The sequence below is a fragment of the Mirounga leonina genome, unplaced genomic scaffold (assembly GCF_011800145.1).
Source record: "Mirounga leonina isolate KUSES-001 unplaced genomic scaffold, KU_Mleo_1.0 Mir_488, whole genome shotgun sequence".
In the NCBI taxonomy this organism is placed as follows: Eukaryota; Metazoa; Chordata; class Mammalia; order Carnivora; family Phocidae; genus Mirounga; species Mirounga leonina.
In genome coordinates this window covers 11803466-11825004 of record NW_023270777.1, presented here as the reverse complement: position 1 = coordinate 11825004, position 21539 = coordinate 11803466, and the positions used below count along the sequence as shown (strand labels likewise).

General features: G+C 50.1%; 1 protein-coding gene across 2 annotated transcripts in view; it reads left to right on the top strand.

Moving 5' to 3' along the window:
• The window catches only part of NT5M (5',3'-nucleotidase, mitochondrial), a 41041-nt gene extending 26220 nt beyond the window's left edge, over positions 1–14821 (top strand). The window contains exons 4-5 of one of the 2 annotated variants that reach the window (XM_034989771.1): positions 11867–11981; positions 13354–14821. In XM_034989771.1, the coding sequence (XP_034845662.1) occupies positions 11867–11981; positions 13354–13496 (258 nt within the window). In that variant the 3' untranslated portion in view covers positions 13497–14821. Of the gene's footprint in view, positions 1–11866; positions 12000–13353 lie in introns of both variants that reach the window. The other variant, XM_034989772.1, reaches the window with a different exon arrangement.
• Positions 14822–21539: the final 6718 nt, after the last annotated feature.

Sequence of the window (21539 nt, the reverse complement as noted above, 5' to 3'; positions counted from 1 at the left end):
AGTAAAATCTGATATGTGCCTTAAAATGAATATTGAGCATGGGCTTTATTTATTTATTTATAAAGATTTTATTTACTTATTTGACAGAGCAAGAGAGCACAAGCAGGGGGAAGAGTGAGAGGGAGAAGCAGGCTCCCCGCCAAGCAGGGAGCCTGATGCGGGGCTCGATCCCAGGACCCTGGGATCATGACCTGAGCTGAAGGCAGACGCTTAACGACTGAGCCACCCAGGCGCCCCTTTTTTATTTTTTTAATTTATTTTATTAGAGAGAGAGAGAGCATGAATGGGGGGGAGGAGCAGAGAGAGGGAGAAGCAGGCTCCCTGCCAAGCCAGGAGCCCGATGCGGGGCTCCATCCCAGGACCCCGGGATCATGACCTGAGCCGAAGGCAGATGCTTGACCATCTGAGCCACCCAGGCGCCCTCACTAGAACTGTTTCTTAAAATAGTAAATTAAAAAGGGGAAGGAAATACAGCCAACTATAGATGTTTCTTTCTCTAACGTTCTCGATTTTCCAAATTTTATTTGATAAGCCATTACTTTCGCAATAAAAATGTAAATTTTTTTTTTGGCTGGCATTCATTCAGCAAACATTTACTGAGCACCCTGCTACAATGCTTAAAAATGCCCCGTCTCTGCTTTAGGAAGATAGGTGGTTATCACTCTGTGTCACAGGCTCTGTGGTCACACAAGAGGAGGAAGCCAGGGTGGCTTCTTGGGGAAAGGAAGAATTGAGTTGAATCATGGAGATGAGAAGACAAAGAAGTGGGAGAGTGAGCTCTGAGTGGTTGGAACAGCATGTACAAAGGCAAAGAGGAATTCCGGGGATCTTGGGGGTGTGTGGGGTGTAGGGGGTAAGGACAGAGAGGCATGGGAGGGAGATGGTCCTGGGGGGGGCGGTTGGGATGAGAGGGGAGAAGCTAGAGATGAGACTGAATAGGCAGGCAGGGAGCCTTTGGTAATCAGGAGTTTGTACTTGAGGCTACAGCCACTGAGACGCTTTTGAAGGATTTTTAAACAAAGCTGTCATGCATCCCATTGGTGTTTTTGAACACTCGTTGTAGCAGTGTAGGGGGTTCATCGGTGGAGGCCACATAGAGCCTGCTGCGGTGATCCAGATGGGCTATAAGGGGGACCTGAACCAAGACAGTGACAAAGACCCAAATGGACTTAACTGTTGCTGTGGGGATGACTTGAAAGACTTCTTACACCCATGGGAAACAGTGAACACTCTAGAGATAAATGGGCTATGGATGTGAATAGAAAGCTCCCTGAAAGCAAAAACCTACAGTGAACTTACACGCAGAGCACTTAACTTTATTAGGAAAGAAATGACACTTGAAGTGATTTTTTTTCCTATTAGGGATAATTGTTTAAAAATTATAACAACTTGTTTGCGTTTTCAGATAGGGTTGATGGAAATAAACATAAAACCTTTTTGGGTGGCAATTTAGCAGAAATCTCAAATTCCTTAACATTTGCCTTATTGCTATATATATTTTTTGCATTGTTTATTAGGATATAATTGAAACTCAACAAGTTTACTTTCTTAAAGGATAATCACCACGACAGTCAAAATGCTTCCTCTCGGGCCCCAGTCATCGGGGGCCCCCACACTGTTGTGAGTTTTGCTTTTAGGAGCTTTACCAGGTTCTCATAGTGAAGCTCAGGAAAAAAAAATTCCCTTGCACTTCTGGTAGGGGGAGGAAAAAGTAACTATTTTGAAATGTGCCAGAATATTCTATTCTTTTTAACAAGGCCTACCCTCAACAAAAACTATTTTACAAAAGCCTAAATTGCTGAAGTTTTTTTTTTTTTTAAGATTTTATTTATTTATTTGACAGAGAGAGACACAGCGAGAGAGGGAACACAAGCAGGGGGAGTGGGAGAGGGAGAAGCAGGCTTCCCGCGGAGCAGGGAGCCCGATGTGGGGCTCGATTGCAGGACCCTGGGATCATGACCCGAGTCGAAGGAAGACACTTAACGACTGAGTCACCCAGGCACCCCTCTCCTTCACTTTTGAAAGAGAATTTTGCTGGAGAAAGAACTGTAGGTTGGTGGGTTTGGTTTTTTTTTTCCTCAATACTTTAAATATTTCACTCTACTCCCTTCTTGTTTGCATGATTTCTGAGAAGTCAGATATAATTCTTTTTTTTTTTTAAAGATTTTATTTATTTATCTGAGAGAGAGAATGAGAGAGAGCACATGAGAGGGGGGAGGATCAGAGGGAGAAGCAGACTCCCTGCTGAGCAGGGAGCCCGATGCGGGACTCGATCCAGGGACTCCAGGATCATGACCTGAGCCGAAGGCAGTCGCTTAACCAACTGAGCCACCCAGGTGCCCGAGAAGTCAGATATAATTCTTATGTTTGTTCCTCTACAGCTAAGGTTTTTTATTCCTCTGACTTCTTTCAAGGTTTTGCCCTCATCTTTGATTTTCTGTAGTATAAATATATGCCTAGGTATGGGTTGTTTTGTTTTTGTTTTTGTTTTTCCTATTTATCCTGCTGGGTGTTCTCTGAGTTTCCTGGATCTGTGGTTTGGTGTCGGATATTCATTTGGTGAAAAATTCTCAGTCATTTTTGCTTCAAGTATTCTGTTCCTGTCTCTCTTTCTTCTCCTTCCGGTATTCCTATTATATGTATGTTATACCTTTTCTAGTTGTCCCATGGTTCTTGGATACCCTGGAGGTTTAGTTTTTGGTTTTTATCCTCCTTTCACCTTTGCTTTTCAGTTTCAAAGTTTCTACTGAGATATCCTCCAGCTCAGAGATTCTTTCCTCAGATGTGTCCAGTCTACTTAACAAGCCCATTAAAGGCATTCTTCATTTCTGTTACAGTGTTTTGTCCTCCAGCACTCATTTTTTATTCTTTCTTAGAATTATTTGCTCTCTCTTCAAACTGTGTTCTTTGCCTTTTAGTATGCCCTGTAACTTTTTGCTGAAAGCCATACAGATGTACTGGGTAGAAGGAACTGCAGTAAACTGGCCTTTAGCAATGTGATGGTGAGGTGTGGGGAAAGGGACAGCGTTCTCTAGTCCTGTGATGAGCCCGTGTCCCTGGACTGTGCGCCTCGCCAGCGTTTCACAGTGCTTCCCTCTTAAGTGGAATAGGATAGCTAAACGGGCAGGAGGAAAGGTCAGGTAAGTTCTGATAAAACTTCAGCAATTTAGGGGCGCCTGGGTGGCTCAGTCGTTAAGCGTCTGCCTTCGGCTCAGGTCATGATCCCAGGGTCCTGGGATCGAGCCCCGCATCGGGCTCCCTGCTTGGCGGGAGGCCTGCTTCTCCCTCTCCCACTCCCCCTGCTTGTGTTCCCTCTCTCGCTGTGTCTCTCTCTGTCAAATAAATAAATAAAATCTTAAAAAAAAAAGTGAAGGAGAAATAAAGATGTTCTTGAGCATACAAAAATGGAGGGAATTTGTTGTCCGCAGACCTGCCTTGCACGAAATGTTAAAAGAAATTCTTCAGAGAGAAGGGAAATTATATGTCAGAAACTCAAATCTACATGAAGGAGGAAAGTGCATTAGAGAATAAATGAAGGTAGAATCAAAATTTTCATTTTTAATTCATCTAACTGTTTTCAGAATAGCTTTAGCAACAATGTATTTGATGATTATAACTTCTGTGCAAGTGAAATGAATTACAACAATGATATATACATGGGATGGGAGGGAGAAATTAGGAATATATTGCTATTATAATGTACTTTCACTATTTGTGAAGTAGCATGTTTTTCAAAGTGGACTTGGGTTAGTTGTAAATGTATATTTCAAACTCTGGGCCAACCACTTAGAAAAGTAAAAAAAAAAAGTACATGCTTCTTGATATGCTAAGAAAGGGTAGAAAGTGGAATTATATAAAATGCTCAATTAAAATCATGAAAAGTAGAAAAGAGTGGAAGACAACAGAAATAGAGAATAAAGGCAGAAAGAAAATGTTTTTTCTCTCAAAAATGGTAACCAATACAGCAGATATTCATCTAACTATATCAATAATCATTTTAAAAATCGATGGTCTAAATGGTCTAAATTAAAAGTCAGATTATTATAGTGGGTCAAAAAAAAAAAAAAAAGACCCACATTTATGCTGTCTACAAGAAACACAGTTTAAATATAAAGACATAGATAGATTGAAAGTAAAGAGATAGAGAAAGATATATCGTGCTAACACTGTCAAAGGAAAGTGAGAATAGCTATTTTAACTTGAGACAGAGCAGACTTCAGGCCAAAGAAAATTATCATGGATAAATAAAGGCATTATATAATGATAAAAGGGTTAGTTTTCCAAGAAGACATGCTAATCCTTAAAGTGTATCCATTTAACAACAGTGTCAAAATATGTGAGGCAAAAACTGATAGAACTTCGAGGAGAATTCAGTGAATCCACTATTACAGTGGTAGAGTTCAGCATCCCTTTATCAGAAATGGACAGATCCAGTTGGCAGAAAATCAGTGAAGATATGGTTGCATTCAATAATACCATCAATCAGCTAGATACAATTGACATTTATGGACTACTTTAACAACAGAAGAATACATATTTTTCTCAAGCTCCCATGGGACATTCATCAAGGCTGACCACAGTCTGAACCACAAAACACACCTTAGAAATTTAAAATAATAGAAATCATACAATATATGTTCTCAAACCAGACACCAGTAATAGAAAGATAGCTGGAAAATCCGAAAATTCCTGGAAATTAAACAACACACTTCTACATAACACATGGTTCAAAGAAGGAGCTCAATAGAAATTTAAAAAAAATATCTAGAAGTGAAAATGAAAGCACAACTTATCAAAATTTGTGGGATGCAGTGAAAGCAGTGCTTAGTGGACAATTTATAGCAAGGTCTAGATGACCTTGGACATCATGATGATGACTTTTTAGATACAACACCAAAGGAAAAATTCATGAAAGAAAGAATTGATAAGCTGAGCTTCATTAGAATGAAAAACTTCTGCTTTGCAAAATATGATGTCAAGAGAATGAGAAGACAGGTCACAGACTGGGAGAAAATATTTGCAAAAGACAACTGATGGGGACTGTTATCTAAGATATACAAAGCATTCTGAAAACTCAACAATAAGACAATGGACAGCCTATTGAAAAAATGGTCTTGAAACCTGAACAGTCACCTCATCAAAGAGGATTTACAGATGGCAAATAAGCACATAAAAGGGTGCTCAATATCCTATGTCATTAGGGAATTGCAAATTAAAACAACAGTGAGATATTACTATGCACTTATTAAAATGGCCAAAATCCAGGACACTGACACCACCAAATGCTGGAGAGGATGTGGAACAACAGGAACTCTCGTTCATTGCTGGTGGAAGTACAAAATGGTAGAGCCACTTGGGAAGATAGTTTGGCACATCCTTACAAAACTACACCTACTCTTAACTGTATGATCTGCTAATCACACTCCTTGGTATTTATCCAGATGAGTTGAAAACATATGTCCACTCAAAACCCTGTAAAAAGATGTGTATAGAAGCTTTATCCATGATGGCCAAGACTTGGAAGCAACCAAGATAATCCTACATGGATAAAGAAACTGTGGTATACCCCAGGTAGAGAAATATTTTCAGCACTAAAAGGAAATGAACCAACAAGCTATTAAAAGACGTGGAGGAACCTAAATGTATATTACTAAGTGAAAAGAAGCCCATCTGAAGAAGCTACAATACTGTATGATTCCAATTATATGACATTCTGTAAAGGCAAAACTATGGAAGCAGTAAAAAGATCAGTGGTTGCCAGAGATTAGTGAGGAAGGAGGGATGAATAAATGGAGAGCAGAGGATTTTCAGATTAATGAAATTATTCATGGTGGATGCACGTCCTTATACCTCTGTCCAAACCCATAGAATGTACGACACCAAGAGTGAACCCTCATGTAAATTATGGACTTTGGATGATAATGATGTGTCAATGTAGGTTCCTTGAGTGTAACAAACGCCCCAACCCGTTGTTGGATGTCAGTAATGGGGGAAGCTGTGCATATTTGGGGACAGGAATTATATGGGAACTCTCTGTACTTTGTGATCAATTTTTCTGTGAACCTAAAACTGCTCTTAAAAAATAAATTAAAAAAAAAAAATAGTGTGCCTTTGTGTCCCTTTCAGTCAGCCCTTTTCTCTGCGTCTTCCCTCTCTGGTATTGTTGGTTAAGAGTGAACTACTGATGCGTTCTCCATGGCTAAACTTTTGCCTCTTACACAGTGTCATATAGTAGGGACTCATATAGTTTGTGTCTGGCTTTCATTTGAAGGCATAATACTTTTGAGATTCATCCATGTTGTTGCATGTATCAAGAGCGTATTCCTTTTTATTGCTGAATCTAATTCTACCGTATGACTGTAATCATCGTTTGTTTATCCATTTGCCAGTTGATGGACTTTGGGGGAGTTCCCAGCTTTTGGCTTCTATGAATAAAGTTCCTATAAACATTCATGTCCACATCTTTGGGTGGACGTGTGCTTTCATTTCTCTAGGGCAGATAGCCAGGGTGGGATTGGCTGGTTTGTATGATAGGTGTGTGTTTAACTTTTAAAGTAACTGTCAAGCTGTTTTTAAAAGCGGCTGTCCCGTCTTGCATTCCTACCAGCAGTGTATGGGTTGTCTGGTTGCTTCACATTCTTGTGTGCGCTTAGTATTGTCCATCTTTTTTTTTTTTTAAAGATTTTATTTATTTATTCATAAGAGACAGAGAGAGAGAGAGGCAGGCTCCCCGCTGAGCAGGGAGCCCGATGCGGGACTCGATCCCAGGACCCTGGGATCATGACCTGAGCCGAAGGCAGATGCTTAACCATCTGAGCCACCCAGGCACCCTGTCCATCTTTTTTATTTCAGCTGTTTTAGTAGGTTCCTCATGATACCTCATTGTGGTTTTGATTTGTGTTTGCCTAATGATGAATGATGTTGAGCATCTCTTATGTGCTTATTTGTCCTGTTTGATAAAGCGCTCACATTTTTTGACTGATTTTTCACTGGGCTGTTTGTCTTAGTTTGAGTTGGGAAAAATCTTTATTCTAGAAACAAGTCCTTTATCAGATAATGGGTTTTTTAACAAATATTTTCTCTCAGTCTGTGGCTTGTCTTTTCATTTTCTTAACTGTGGCTTTTGAAGAGGAGCATTTATAATTTTGGGTTTTATATTTGGGTTTTGGTCCATTTTGAGTTAATTTTTATATATGGTAGGAGTTAAAAATAGAGGTTTTTATGTGTGTGGTTTTATGTCTTGTTTTTTTTTTCTTTTTTTGGTCTATGGGTACCCAGCTGTTCCTCTGTTGGAAAGCCCCGCCTTTCTCTGTTGAATTACCTTGGTACCTTTGGGTCTGTTTCTTAAATATATTCTGTACCTTTGATCTAAATATCTATCCTTATGTGAATACCACTCTATCTCAGTTACTGTAGTTTTATAGTGACTTTTTTAAAGAAAGAATTTATTTATTTTGACAGAGAGAGAGTGAGTACGAGCAGGGAGAGGGGCAGAGGGAGAAGCAGGCTCCCTGCTGAGCAAGGAGCCTGATGTGGGACTCCATCCCAGGACCCTGGGATCATGACCTGAGCCTAAGGCAGACACTTAACTGACTGAGCCACCCAGGCATCTCTACTTTTTTTTTTTTTAAGATATTATTTATTTATTTGAGAGAGAGAGAAAGAGACAACACAAGTGGGGGGAGGAGCAGAGGGAGAAGGAGAAACATACTCCCCACTGAGCAAGGAGCCCGATGCGGGATTGATCCTGGGACTCTAGGGCCATGACCTGAGCCAAAGGCAGACACTTAACTGACTGAACCACCCAGGTGCCCATTTATAGTGACTCTTGAAAACAGTGTGAACTCTCCAGCTTTATTCTTCATTTAAAAAATTGTCGGGGCACCTGAGTGGCTCAGTAGGGTAAGCATCCAACTCTTGGTTTTGGCTCAGGTCATGATCTCAGGGTCGTGGGATCCAGCTCCGCATCGGGCTCTGTGCTCAGCGCAGAGCCTGCTGGAAATTATCTCCCTCTCCCTCTGCTCCTCCCCCCTGCTCACACCTCTTTCTCTCTAAAATAAATAAATAAAATCTTTAAAAAAAATAAATGTTTGACGATTGTGGTAAAGTACACGTAACATAGGATTTACCATCTGAACTATTTCTTTTTTTTTTTTTTAAGATTTTATTTATTTATTTGACAGAGAGAGACACAGCGAGAGAGGGAACACAAGCAGGGGGAGTGGGAGAGGGGGAAGCAGGCTTCCCGCCGAGCAGGGAGCCCGATGCGGGACTCGATCCCAGGACCCTGGGATCATGACCTGAGCTGAAGGCAGTCGCTTAACCAACTGAGCCACCCAGGCGCCCACCATCTGAACTATTTCTAAGTGTGTAGTCAGCCTATTTCATATTTTTGGTGCTATTGTAAAAGGTATTATTTCTTTCATTTCAATATCCAAGTGTATATAAATACAAGTGATTTTTGTGTATTGACCTTGTATCCTGCTATTTTTTTTTAAAGAATTTATTTATTTTTTGACAGAGAGAGAGAGACAGTGAGAGAGGGAACACAAGCAGGGGGAGCGGGAGAAGGAGAAGCAGGCTTCCCACTGAGCAGGGAGCCCGATGTGGGGCTCGATCCCAGGACCCTGGGATCACGACCTGAGCTGAAGGCAGACACTTAACGACTGAGCCACCCAGGCGCCCCGTATCCTGCTATTTTGAAAAACGTATTTGTTCTAGTAGCTTTTTTACATATAATTTGGGGCTATTAAAATTTAACTATAATGACATTTATTGAGTAAGTACTATGTGTCAGGCATTACTCTACGTCCGACATAGATCTGATGTAATCACATCAACACCACTGTGAATACACTGAGTCTTAGAAGGTTGGGTGGTTGGTTTGAGGCCCCGGAGCTCAGACACATCAGAACCACAGGAGAGGAGAGATAAGACCAAAAGCTAGAAGCCTTTGTCCAGCTGCCTAGTACTGAGCGCTTTCTGTGTGCCAGGCACTGGGCTGAGACTTTTATGTACATTTTCCCATTTAATCCCCAAAGGAGTCCCATGAGGCAATACTGTCATTATCCCTGTTTTACCGTGGGTGGCCTGGTCAACTCGCTGGGGACTCTTCATGACCAGCGTGTGGGCTCTGGAGGTGCAGACCCAGTGTTGAACGGGGCTCTGCCACTCGCTGAACCTCTCTGAGCTTCAGTTGGTTTGTACGGCATTGATTCGCCACCGTGACCCTTTAAAAATGTACATCTAGAGTCTTTTTCCTAAACGAAACCCAGAACTTGGATGTGGGTGGAAACTTTCATGGCCATTTGACATGGATGCAGCATCCAAACACATGATTGGATTTCGTATCTTTTTTAAAAAAAATTTTATTTCAATTCAGTTTAATTAACATATAGTATATCATTAGTTTCAGAGGTAGAGTTTAGTGATTCACCGGTTGCATATAACACCCAGTGCTCATTACATCACTTACATTACATCACATCACATCACTTACATCTTACTGCCCATCACCCAGTTACCCCATCTGCCCACCTAATTCCCCTCCAGCAACCCTCGGTTTGTTTTCTAGAGTTAAGAGTCTCTTATGATTTGCCGCCATCTCTGTTTTTGTCTTATTTCATTTTTCCATCCCTTCCCCTATGTTCATCTGTTTTGTTTCTTAAATTCCACATATGAGTGAGATCATCTGGTATTTGTCATTCTCTGACTGACTTATTTTACTTAGCATAATACCCTCTAGTTCTTTTTTTTTTTTACTTTTTTTTTATTCTTATGTTAATGCCCATACATTACATCATTAGTTTTAGATGTAGTGTTCCATGATTCATTGTTTGTGCCTAACACCCTGTGCTCCATGCAGAATGTGCCCTCCTCAATACCCACCATCAGGCTAACCCATCCTCCCACCCCCCTCCCCTCTAGAACCCTCAGTTTGTTTTTCAGAGTCCATCGTCTCTCATGGTTCGTCTACCCCTCCGATTTCCCCCCCTTCATCCTTCCCCTCCTGCTACCTTCTTCTTCTTCTTTTTTTTTTCTTAACATATATTGCATTATTTGTTTCAGAGGTACAGATCTGAGATTCAACAGTCTTGCACAATTCACAGCGCTTACCAGAGCACATACCCTCCCCAGTGCCTATCACCCAGTCACCCCATCCCTCCCACCCCACCCCCCACTCCAGCAACCCTCAGTTTGTTTCCTGCGATTAAGAATTCCTCATATCAGTGAATTACCCTCTAGTTCTATCTACGTCATTGCAAATGGCAAGCATTCGGGTTTTTTGATGGCTGAGTAATATTCCATTGTATATATACACCACATCTTCTTTATCCATTCATCTGTCGATGGACATCTTGGCTCTTTCCACAGTTTGGCTATTGTGGACATTGCTGCTATAAACATCGGGGTGCACATACCCTTTCGGATCCCTACATTTGTATCTTTGGGGTAAATACCCAGTAGTGCAATTGCTGGATCATATGGTAGCTCTATTTTCAACTTTTTGAGGAACCTCCATACTGTTTTCCAGAGTGGCTGCACCAGCTTGCATTCCCACCAACAGTGTAGGAGGGTTCCCCTTTCTCCAAATCCTCGCCAACATCTGTCGTTTCCTGACTTGTTAATTTTAGCCATTCTGACCAGTGTGAGGTGGTATCTCGTTGTGGTTTTCATTTGCATTTCCCTGATGCCTAGTGATGTTGAGCATTTTTTCATGTGTTTGTTGGCCATTTGTAGGTCTTCTTTGAAGAAAAGAACTTGTCAAACTCAGCACCCAAAACCCAAAAAATCCAGTCAAGAAATGGGCAGAAAACATGGATTTCATCTCTTACAGACAGAGGGGTCCACAATAAATTGGGAATTTAGAAAACAACCAGTCCTTCTCCATCGACAGTTTGTGAAACCAAGCTCTAATAGATGCCTGGCGGACTGAGAACAAGGAGTCCCTCTCCACCAAGGCCAGCAAGGCCCCATGGGACCTGGCCTGCCCCCTGCCTCTCTCTTTCCTCCTGCTTCTCTTCTGCACTCCAGCCACTCAGATAAACTCCAAAGTGTGTTCCTGCCCTGCACCATTTGCATTTGTTATTCTGTGTGGAACTTTCTAGACCTTTAATACCCAGGCTCTGCCACGTCCTACGTGGCCAGTTGCAGATGTCTCTTCTCAGAGAGGCCTTCTCTCCCTGCCTTCTGTCAGAGCTCCTTGCTGTCAGAGCACCTGAATTTGCTTGTCTGTGTGCTGTGTCTCCTGCATTGTAGAATGTGGACTGCATGAGAGCATCTCTCCTACACACCGGGGGCTTCCAGGTCCTAGTGGATGCTCAGTAGACCCTGGGTGCATAAGGGACTGAATGAAGAGAATGCTGCCTGCTGCATCAGCTGTTTGAGGCTTAGATAAGATGATGGGTGGTGAGTGTTTGCGGAGTAGGCATGCTGGAAACATTAGCCCTGGGCCATTCCTGCCTCCGCATTGCACTACACCCCACGCAGGTCAGGGGCCCTGCAGACTGCTGTTTGGGGGCAGTTTCCCTGGAGGCATCTAATGAATTGCTTCAGTGTGTCTTGAGCTCTGTCCCCCTTCGCCTCTGTCCCTAGAGCCCAACAGAGTGCATGCACACGGGGATCAGAGAAGGCAATCATGGCATGAGTGTTGGATTGCGTAGACCAGGCATGGGCAGGATTGGAGCTGTGGGGACGTGGACAAGTCACACCATCTCCGGAGTATCCGTTTTCTCTGCTGCCCGTGGGATCATCTCATCTCCTTGATGGCGGCCCTTCTTCCTGGAGAAAGCCTGGCCGGGCCCCAGCTCCGTCTGTGCCCAGGTCTGATGGCACTCTCTTCTCCCCCTACCTGTTTGTGTTCCAGTATGCCTGGGTGGAGAAGCACTTTGGCTCTGACTTTCTGGATCACATTGTGCTGGCCACAGACAAGACCGTGGTCTCTGCCGACCTTCTCATAGACGACAGGCCAGACATCACAGGCAAGTGGCCTACGGCAGGTGAGGAGCGAGTGTGGAGCTGAGAGCTGCCGGGACAAACAGCATGCGGGGCTGGCCTCAGGGCCCCTGTGCTGAGTGGTCCCCACTTGATCACCAGCGGTGTATTAGGCCTCTAGCCTCAGGCCCAGTGCCGAGCCCCTTCCCTACCAGGAGGACAAGGTTATTCTCAGCATCCAGCCTTGGAAGGGGTGCCACTGGGAGTCAGGAGAAGCAGGTCCTAGCTCCTGGGGTAACTCATGGGGTGGCCTCGGATGAGTCCCTTTATACCTTGAGACCTTGCCTTTCTTATGTAAGATGAGGGCCAGACTGGCTTCCAAAAGTTTGGTTTGAGCACCAAAGCCATTTTTTCCCCAAGAGCAATTTGGAGTGAAGCTACTATGTAAAACAGAAGAGCAAAGCATCATTTCTTTAGTTGAAGCTGGTTTTGGAACTGTATTTACCCCTTTTGCTTCTAGGTGACTCCTTCCCAACAAACAAACACACACACACACAAACAAACCTTAAACTGGCTTAGAAAGGAGAGGGGAGATTTATTAGCACACCTACTTGGAAAGGTGAGGTAGGGAGGCTTCAGGCACAGTGAAACAAGGAGCTCGAACAACATGAGTCCAAATTCAGTTTCTTTGTCTCCCGGCTCTGCTCTGGTTTGTCTTTGTACGCAGGCATGCTCTCTCCTCTCGGGAGCCGTCAGCAGTTTGAGGGTTAAATCCTAGTCTTTTGGACACCTCAGTGGGGGAATACAGAAGATTGCTTCCCTGATGGCTTTTGGAGGTGCCTCAGGAGGCATGTGCATCTCTGCACTAGTCACAGTGTCCAGAGGGTAGAATTCGTGGGTGTGCCCACCCCGGACCTCCCAGACCACGCGGTGAACCAAGGAGAGTCAGGGCACACAGAGGGGGGCCCCAGCGCCCCGCTCAGCTTCCGTGTCCAGCCACGGGGGAGCAGGGGAGAGGCCTGTGCAAGGAGGAGCCAGGGAGTCAGTCAGTGCACAGAGGTGGACGTGAGGGATGGGAGCTTGGGGGGGCTCGTGGGGCCCACGGCCAAGAGCCGGGAAGCTGCGGGAAGGCTGAGCCCGCAGGAGGGCAGGGGCGGGCATCAGCAGGGCTCAGCCTCCGGTGGTGGCTGCCACGATGGCCGGCACAGAAGTCCCTGTGTGCGGTGCATCCGCCGGGTGCCACCCTCCCTTCCCCACCCCCCCACCCCCGTGCTTCCCGTGGGCCAGGCTCACGTGATCCTGGCCACCTGCGTCGGGACAGGCCCTAGTGTGGTCACCACTTGACGGACGGACCTGGGAAGCCTGCCTGAGGACGCTCGGGGGCCTCCGGGGACTGAGGCGCTGCTTTCCCGCCCACAGGGGCCGAGCCAAACCCCAGCTGGGAGCACATCCTCTTCACGGCCTGTCACAATCGGCACGTGCAGCTGCAGCCCCCCGGCCGCAGGCTGCACTCGTGGGCGGACGACTGGAAGGCCATCCTGGACAGCAAGCGGCCCCGCTGAGCTGGACTGTGCCCTGGGCTCCGCCGCGGGGCCCCTGACCTCAGGGCTCCCAGCTCAGCGCCCCCCTGGGGCGGGGTGGGGGTCCCTCTCACATGGCCCGGGCCCACTGCATGTCTCCCCGCTCTCCCCAGCCCTGCCAGGCCTTAAACTGATCTTGGGGCAGGGCTGGCCCAAGGGCCCTGGACAAGACACGTCCGGCCAGGCGGTGCAGGCCGACCTCGGGCCAGGGCCAGGCTGCACGGGGCTAAAGGGGCTCCAGACCAGAGGAGCCGAGGGCCAGCAGTCCTGCCCCCATCCCTCAGGGAAGTCCCCCCCCAGATCGTGTCCGCAGCCCCTCGGCCATGGTGCTGGCAGTGAGGTGTTGGCAGGGTGAGAGGGCTACGAGCAGGAGCAGGTGGGACGAGCCCTCACAGTCTGGGCCGCAGCCCCTCCCTCCCCTCCCCTTCCGCAGGGGCCCCGCTCCCCCCACCCCCGCCCGGGGGCCCACCGTGGATTCAGCAAACACTCCCCGAGTGCCAGGGTACGCCAGGCTCTGTGCTGGGGGCTCCGCACGCCGCCCTGCCTTGGACCGGCCGAGAGGTCTCACGCACCCCTATCCCTGGGGCCCCGCTCAGGGCCCAGCAGTCAGCAGCCTTGAACATTTGTTGAAGGCCGGCCAAATAAATGCGGTTCACGTGTCGCCCGAGGATGTGGCCCCCCTCTAGCCCCTGCCCCGAGATCGTCCGGCGTCTGGCCCCTGGGCACCCAGCTGCACACCTTGTAAGTACCTGGGGGGCCGCCTGCACTGCTGAGGGCGCTGAGGAGGGCGCGGCCTCACCGCCCACTTCACCACAGATGCTGCGTGGGACCAAGGAGGAATGGGCTGAGGGAGGAGCTGGTGGCCATGGTGGTCCCCTGGGTAGGCTGCCCACCACGCTGACTGGTCCCCCTCTCACGTGCCTCCTTGCCATGCATGCCCCCCAGCCCCGGCCTCCAGCCCCTCCTGCCCTGCCCAGTTCAGAGCACCCCACCCTCTGCTCCTCTCCCACACAATATTCCTAATGAGAGCCCAGGTGGGGAAGGGGCCGGGGGCGGTCACCCTCTTCCTTTTGTGCTTTCGGCTTCTGTGCTCTTCCGCCCACCGGGAAGTGGCAACTCGAACCTACCATCACCTCCCCAGGCTTTCTTGAAGACCTTCGCCCCTCCACTTGCTGTCCTCGCCATCGCCGCCCTGCAGAGAACCCCTAGTTGTCCCATCTCTGGGGGCCTCCTGGGAGGCCCCCGTGACAGGCACACTCGGGCTGCCCCACGGGGAGGCGTCAAGTGGGAGAAAAGGTGAGGGAAAAGTGTCCGAAGCTCGGGCTGGCTGAGCTTCGGGGCTTTGTGGCTCTCAGGCCAGCTTGGTCATCCAGATGAGGAAGGAAGGACTGTCGGCTTGATCAAAGGCGGTCTTCCACGGCGCTGTCCCGCCTCGGGGGCCGTAGCCCTCGGGGGGTGGGGTGGGGGCCCTGCGGGTCCTGTCCTACGAGGAGTGTATTTGGGGTTGCGTCACCTGACCAAGCAGGGCAGCGTCCTGGGGAGTCTTGGCCACCCCAGCCTGTAGCTCTGGGAGGAGTTAGACCCTGGAGGGCTGGCTCCCCAGCTGCTCCCCGGACCCTCTGAGGACAAGGCCACTGTCTAAGGGCCAGGAGACCGTGCCACCTGCATGACGTACTTTCTTCCTGGGCCTGTGTCTTGTGGCCTCCACGCCCCAGTCGCCAGCAGAGGCCTGCCCACCGAGCCGTCACACCCTCTCCTAAGAGCCTCCCCTGCTTGGTGGTCATGCGGAGACCCCCCGGGATCCCATCGCCCGGGACCGGCAGGGCATCGCAGCCTCTGGCTTGGTGAGAACCACGCTCTGCCCGGACTTGACCTTCTGGCTGGGAGGAGGACCCACAGAGCACCTGCTGCTCGAGGGGCTGGTGCTAGCTCAAGGCCGCAGCAGTGAACCAGACCCAGCCAGCCTGATGCCCTCAAAACAAAAAAGCCACTTAGTTCATTTTTGTCTTGGGGCCTCATTGTGCTGAGGACAGAAACTTAATCTCATCAGGCTTTTCTCGGCCACATCTGGTTCCTCCACAGGGAGTGTCCCAAGCGTAGGGTGGGAAGCATGCTGGGATGTGTGGTGGGGATGCGGGGTGTGTGGATGTGGGGGCACTTTATTTCGTGTAGTAATGGCAGTGGTGAAGGGAATTCCCTCCTCATCCTCGTGCTGGGGTCACTGGACCCATGGGTGCTGGCGCTGCTGACCTAGCCTGTCCCCCCGAGGTCAGCCTTAGAGCCCCCCGTCTGGGGGACAGGCCACCTCCGTCAGACGGAGACAGTTGCTCCCGCCTGTGCCCTGCTGGGGGCAGTGAGACCCCTTTGCCTGCTCACCTCCTGCAGCCTTTTCTTCCCCTGCTCCTGGCCCCTGGGGAACTGCAGGGTGCTCTAGGGCCCCAGGCATGAGGAGGGGTGGGGCAGGAGGCCAGGGCACAGAGCCCCCTCTTGGGGACTCCCTCCCTCGCATCTGCCAGCTGTCTACCCCCAGCCCGTGGCAGGGCCTGATTCTAGATCTGCTCCTCTCGGAGCTCTGGCAAGGGTGCTGTGCTCTGAGTCTCCCCAAACCTTTCCTTTTCAACTGATGGCCACCAGGACTTTTAAAGGCCAGTTTAAAAACTCCAAAGCTACAAATCGCTGAATTCATTCTTTGCTCATCGAAGCTCACTCACCCTGAGGTAGCACTCACCTCTTCAGCTGCCTGATTCGTTTAAAGGAGAAAAAATAATTGCAGGGCAAGGATGCTTTAGTCAGTGCTTGGGAATGTGGCCCCGCCGGACAGGCCATCCAGAACTCACTGTAATTATACCCAGCGCTCCAGGAGAGGTCTGGGGGCTGGGGCAGGGGGCAAGTGGAGTGGGGCCCTGGGCTGCCTGAGGTCCCGGAGAGGCCTCTTCCAGCAGGGGGCATCACCTGAGGGCTGGGTAGAAGAGGGTAGAGCCCTCTTGGCTGAGGGAAGGCGGTGCAGAGGCCCTGGGGCTGGAGGGTGTTGCCGAGGAGCAGAAGGGAGTGTAGGAGGGAGGACTGGAAGCCAGAGAAGAGAAAGGGGAGGTAGGAGATAGAACCTGGGCAGGTAACCAGCATGGACGGCTGCCCACCCCATGGCACTCACTCTGCCGTGGGGCCCGTCACCACCCTCTTTGTGCCGGTGAGGGGGGGCACCCACAACAGCCGATGACAGAGGCCAGGACTGCGAGGCTGTATGATTTTGTTCTTGTCAAATGGGATACACACAATTGGAATGAAGGTGACTTTCTTCAAAGCCTGAGAGGCATATGTTTTGCTTTAGAACCGTTGAATGGACTGCAGCGAAGGAAGTCCGCCCTCCCGGTAGGAAAGCCAGCTTGTCCTGCCCTGAGATGAGGTGGCCCTGGTCAGAAGTGGAGAGTTGCCCCTTTGAAAACATTGGAAATGTTCTGGGTCCTAGGGCCAGGGCTCCTGGAAGGAGCGACGGCCTCCAGGTCAGCTAGGGGTTTTAGGCAGAAAGACTCAGTGTAGTTTCTTCAGTCTTCTGGGTCACGGTGTCCCCACTGGGACCCATTCCAAAATCATAACCTTAGCAATGATCATTTCCTTAGCACTTACGGTGTTCCAGAGCCTGACGAGCATGTTCTATGGCCTCATAACCACCCTCTTGCGGTCACTCCCACTTAACTGACGGGGCTGTGGTCTCAGCAGAGTCAAGGGTCCCCACCGAGGCCGTCCCGGGTCAGTGGTGCCAGCAGGATTGTAGCCCAGGCGACTGTGCTCTGGGGCTTGTGACCTCTACATGACACTGTCCTCCAATCTGGAATGCCCAAATGCTCAGGTGTTCGTGGTGAAAGCTGTGTCAGTGCTCAAGGGATGGGCCTCCATCTGAAGGTGAGTATTCAGGCACTCAGCCTGCAGCAGACCCGAGGGCAGGTGGGAAAGGTTCAGGCCAGACCTGTGCATTGCCTAGAAGTCAGGAGAGTTGGCTGAGTTGGCCCTCAGTCACAAGCCCGAGGAAGGGGGTATGGGGAGGGGGGGGGAGAGAAAGAGGTGGAAGAGAAGGGGGGGCAGGGTTGGGGGGGGAAGCTCACTGATTCCTCTGCAGGCCAGGCAGAAGGACGAATATAACAGAGCATGCATGACACTTGGTACATGACCTGTGGCCCCTGATTTGCCAGTGGTCCTCCCCTGCACTCCTGCCATTCAGGCAAAGCCAGGAGTTCCACTGCCCCACAGAACAGCAGGCACGTATTGTCTAGAACAGGAAGTCCATGGGGTGAGCAAGAAGGAGGAGATGGCCTGGGTCAGTCCTCACTAGAGAGAACGTGGCCTGCTGGTTCTGGGATGAGTGACCACAGCTAGAGCAAGGATGAGCAGGAAGGGTCCTGGGAAGGGACCCCCCACCCTCTCGCAAGTGTGTGCATCAGGGGTGTGAGAGGGATGTTAGAAATTCCAGCAGCCAACCCAGCTGCTTGAGGAGGCCAGTTTCACAGGCAGGGGAGCCACTGAGCAGGTGAGGCTGAGGTGGCCCAAGATCCCAGCTCTCCCTCTGGCCCAGAAGGGAATGAATTCAGGGTCCCTGCATGCCTGTGTGGGGGATGCAGATGGAGGAGGACCCTGGCTGGGAGCTCATTAGGTGGCCGCCGAGGAGGGCCCAAGTGGCCCTGTGGCTGAGGGCTGTCGGGGGCCCACCCAATCTGGCTGGGCCAAGAGCAGACCCTCATTAGCCCTGAAGCAGGGACTCGGTAGTGCAAGCAGGTAGGGTGAGGCTCACAGCCTAAAGCCAGGAGACATGAGCCCTGACCTGGGCTCTAAGCGGAAGCCAGCTCCTGGATCCAGATGTCCTCTTGGCTGGGACAGAAACGAGGGAGACCCTCTGAAGAGCAAGAGGGGATCTCAGCCCCTCCAGGAGTGAGGATTTAGAGTTGAACGCCTCTGGAAAGAGCCTGAGTTAGAGATCAAAGAAGACCATTTTAGGTGGAAAGAGGCTGAGTTAGTTTTAGTTGGCAATTAAAAAAACAGTTATCAGTCATAGTTAATATCAAGCATGTATCTGCTTGATATTATCCATAGAGTTTTAGCTTATGTATATTTGGTTTCTCCCACAACCTGCCCAGGAAGCAGGGCTCAGAGAGGTTAATTGACAAGCCCTGGGCCGCCCAGTGGGCAGAGATGGGCTCTGAAGTCAGCTCCCAGAGCCTGCAGGGAAGAGCCAGAGGGCAGCCTGACAGTGGGAGGGTCTGGGAACAGGGAGTCTGGAGACTGGGTTTGCCACCAGCTTGCTGGGAACTCTCTGCAAAGCCACTTCTCTCTCAGCCTGGTCCAGAGCTGGTCAGCTTCCATGGTGGCATGAGAAGGGGTTGCAGGCAATAAGGACGTTTATTCCTCCCTGGAGAAAACAGACTTGCTCTGTGAAACAAGGTGGTGAAATCGGTGGTGGGGAGCCCCCCGCCCCCCCCCCACCTCCGTGGGGTCAGATTTGTGTGGGCTCTGATTTGTGTGGGCTCTGAAGGCTCAGATGGGAACCAGGGGCGCTTATCCTCGCTTGGCCGCCAGGTGGCAGCACAGCCCACTCTTGAAATTGTGTGTGTGGCGGGGGGGGGTTGGGGGGGGGCGGGGGCACTAGTGATTAGTGAGTACAGAGGCAATTGCTGGGGAAGAAGAAGGAAGGGCCAAATTCCCTAAGCTCCGTGCTGGCCCTCCTGGACCAGCTCTTCTTGCCTCTTCCTCCCGAGCTGTTGTGGACAAGATGGGGGGCCCTGGGTGTCAGGCCGAGGACCCTTGTCCAGCCTGCCTGGCTCCAGCCACAAACCTCAAACACCAGCCACCCTCAAGGACTTCAGGGGGCCTGAAGAGAAAAGACATCCTGCTTCCGAGTCAGGAGCTTGTGCAGGTCCCAAGCCAGCTTTGGCTCCCTGAGGGTAAAGGGGAGACTCCTCAGCACTCCAGGAAGGCCCTTCCTGACCTGGCCCTGCCCACGTCTCTCAGATACCCTGGACCTCTGCGGCCCCTGGAATGCATCTTACCCGTGTCTTCACACGTGCTGTTTGCTGCCCTTTGCCAGAGGGTTTCTGTGCCAAACTTGATCTCCGACCTCCTGGTGGGGAGGCAGGCCGCCGTCCCTCCCAGCCCTGCACCATCTGCGGGAAGGAAGGGCTGGTTCAGGTTGGTGGCTGCGGTTGCAGGGGTGTGTGTGTGAGAGAGAGAGCGAGAGAGGAGTGCGGGCGGGGGGCAGAGGGAAAGGGAGAGAGAATTTTAAGCAGGCTCCGTGCTCACTGCGGAGCCCAAAGCGGGATTCGATCTCACGACCCTGAGATCATGACCTGAGCCAAAATCAAGAGTCAGATGCTTAACTGACTGAGCTGCCCAGGTGCCCCGCATTTGCAGGTTTTTATCCAGAGCTGACCAGGCCTGGAGGCCGGGCCTCGGAGATGAACACGTCCGCACAAGTCCCAGAGTGGCAGCCCTCCACAGATAATGTTGGGGCTGTGACAAAATAACTCTTAAGGATAGAAACGCATAGAAATAGGAACCAAATCGCCTGTCCAGTGAACACCTCAGCCCTGTTGGCAATTTGGATAAAATTTTTAAAATCCTGGGTTAGATTCCACAAAGCTGGTTCAGAAGCATAGACTGGGGCAGGGGACAGAAATCAGGGTACTTAAAATTTAGAGGTCAGGGGAGAAGTGGGGCTTAGGAGACGCAGCCTGTGATGTTAACAGTGTTCTCCCAGATTCTGCAACATCCTCCCTGGTGGGGATCCTCTTTTGTGCAGACAGGTGATGCAGGCTGGAGCGCGGGATCTGCAGTTCACACGATGGCCACAGGATGGGGCCAGAGGACCAGCTCTGGCTGCTCCGTGCCTCTCTAGGGTCCCCAGAGTGTAGTCGGCCTCCTGGACCAGACCTGCCCGGTATTCTGGTCCCATCCTGGTGTTCCCAACCACCAGCATCTCTTTCTGACCCCCTGTATGCTCTGGAAACCCCTGTGGGCTGAGCCTGGGCTGTGCACAGAGGGGACATCAGCTACTGATTCCTGAGCAGATGGATGAACGGCGTCAGCTCTAACCCTCACCTAAGAGAGCAGTTCAGGCTCCAGGGAGAGAGCAGGTGGGGCGGGCCTGGCTAGGGGAGAATGCTGAGAGACCTTATGGGTCCCTGTTCTCATGGAGATGGCACTGTTGCGGGGTCCCATCCAAGCTTGCTGCCTTCCCTCCTTCACAAGGCACCCCACACAAACCAGAGGCACCAGCTGAGGCATGGGCTATTGGCTAACAACATTTTTTCAGGGGATCTTTTACATCCTCCCACTCAAGTGCCCCCAGTCTGGCCGGGGACAGCTGCTGGCTGTCCTGGTTGGGCAGTGCTGAGCAGAGCTTCGGGATGAATGTGCTCACTCCTGTGTGCGCTGGAGGATTTGTCTCCACTCCCCCCATGACCCAGGCCTGTCCACACGTTTGAGTTATCTCCTGGCCCCTGGTGGCAGTTGAGCCCCTGGCCTCTGACTGGAAACAAGGCTTACCATTGTTTGCTCAACATTCCCACTCTTGACCCTGTCCTGTTCTCCCGTCCTGCCCCACCCCCACAGCCTGCAACTCCCCCCTTTTCCTCTCCACTCAGTTCACCCCTGCTTGCCTCTGCCACCCCCCAGAAAGTTCTCGCAGACTGCCCTAGCCCCCTGGGACATCTCACTCTTCTGACCTGCTCAGCACTAACTGCCTGAACCACTAGCTTCAAACTTAAGCTCTAGGGAGGCGTTTCCTGTGTAGTGGATGAAAGAGTCAGGAGGAAGAGGGAAAGGATCCAACATTTATTGAGTGTACTCCAGACATGTTATCACTTCATTAATCTTCCCACACGAGTATGAAGTCAGACCAGGATAATCTGGTTTTAATTTTGTGAAAACTGAAGCTGAGAAAGTGGAGCCTGGGTTCCACCCAACTCCGAAGGCCGTGCCAGTCCCGCCATCCAGAGCTGCTGCTCTGAGTGGAAAGGAAAACACCCCCAGGCACGCACA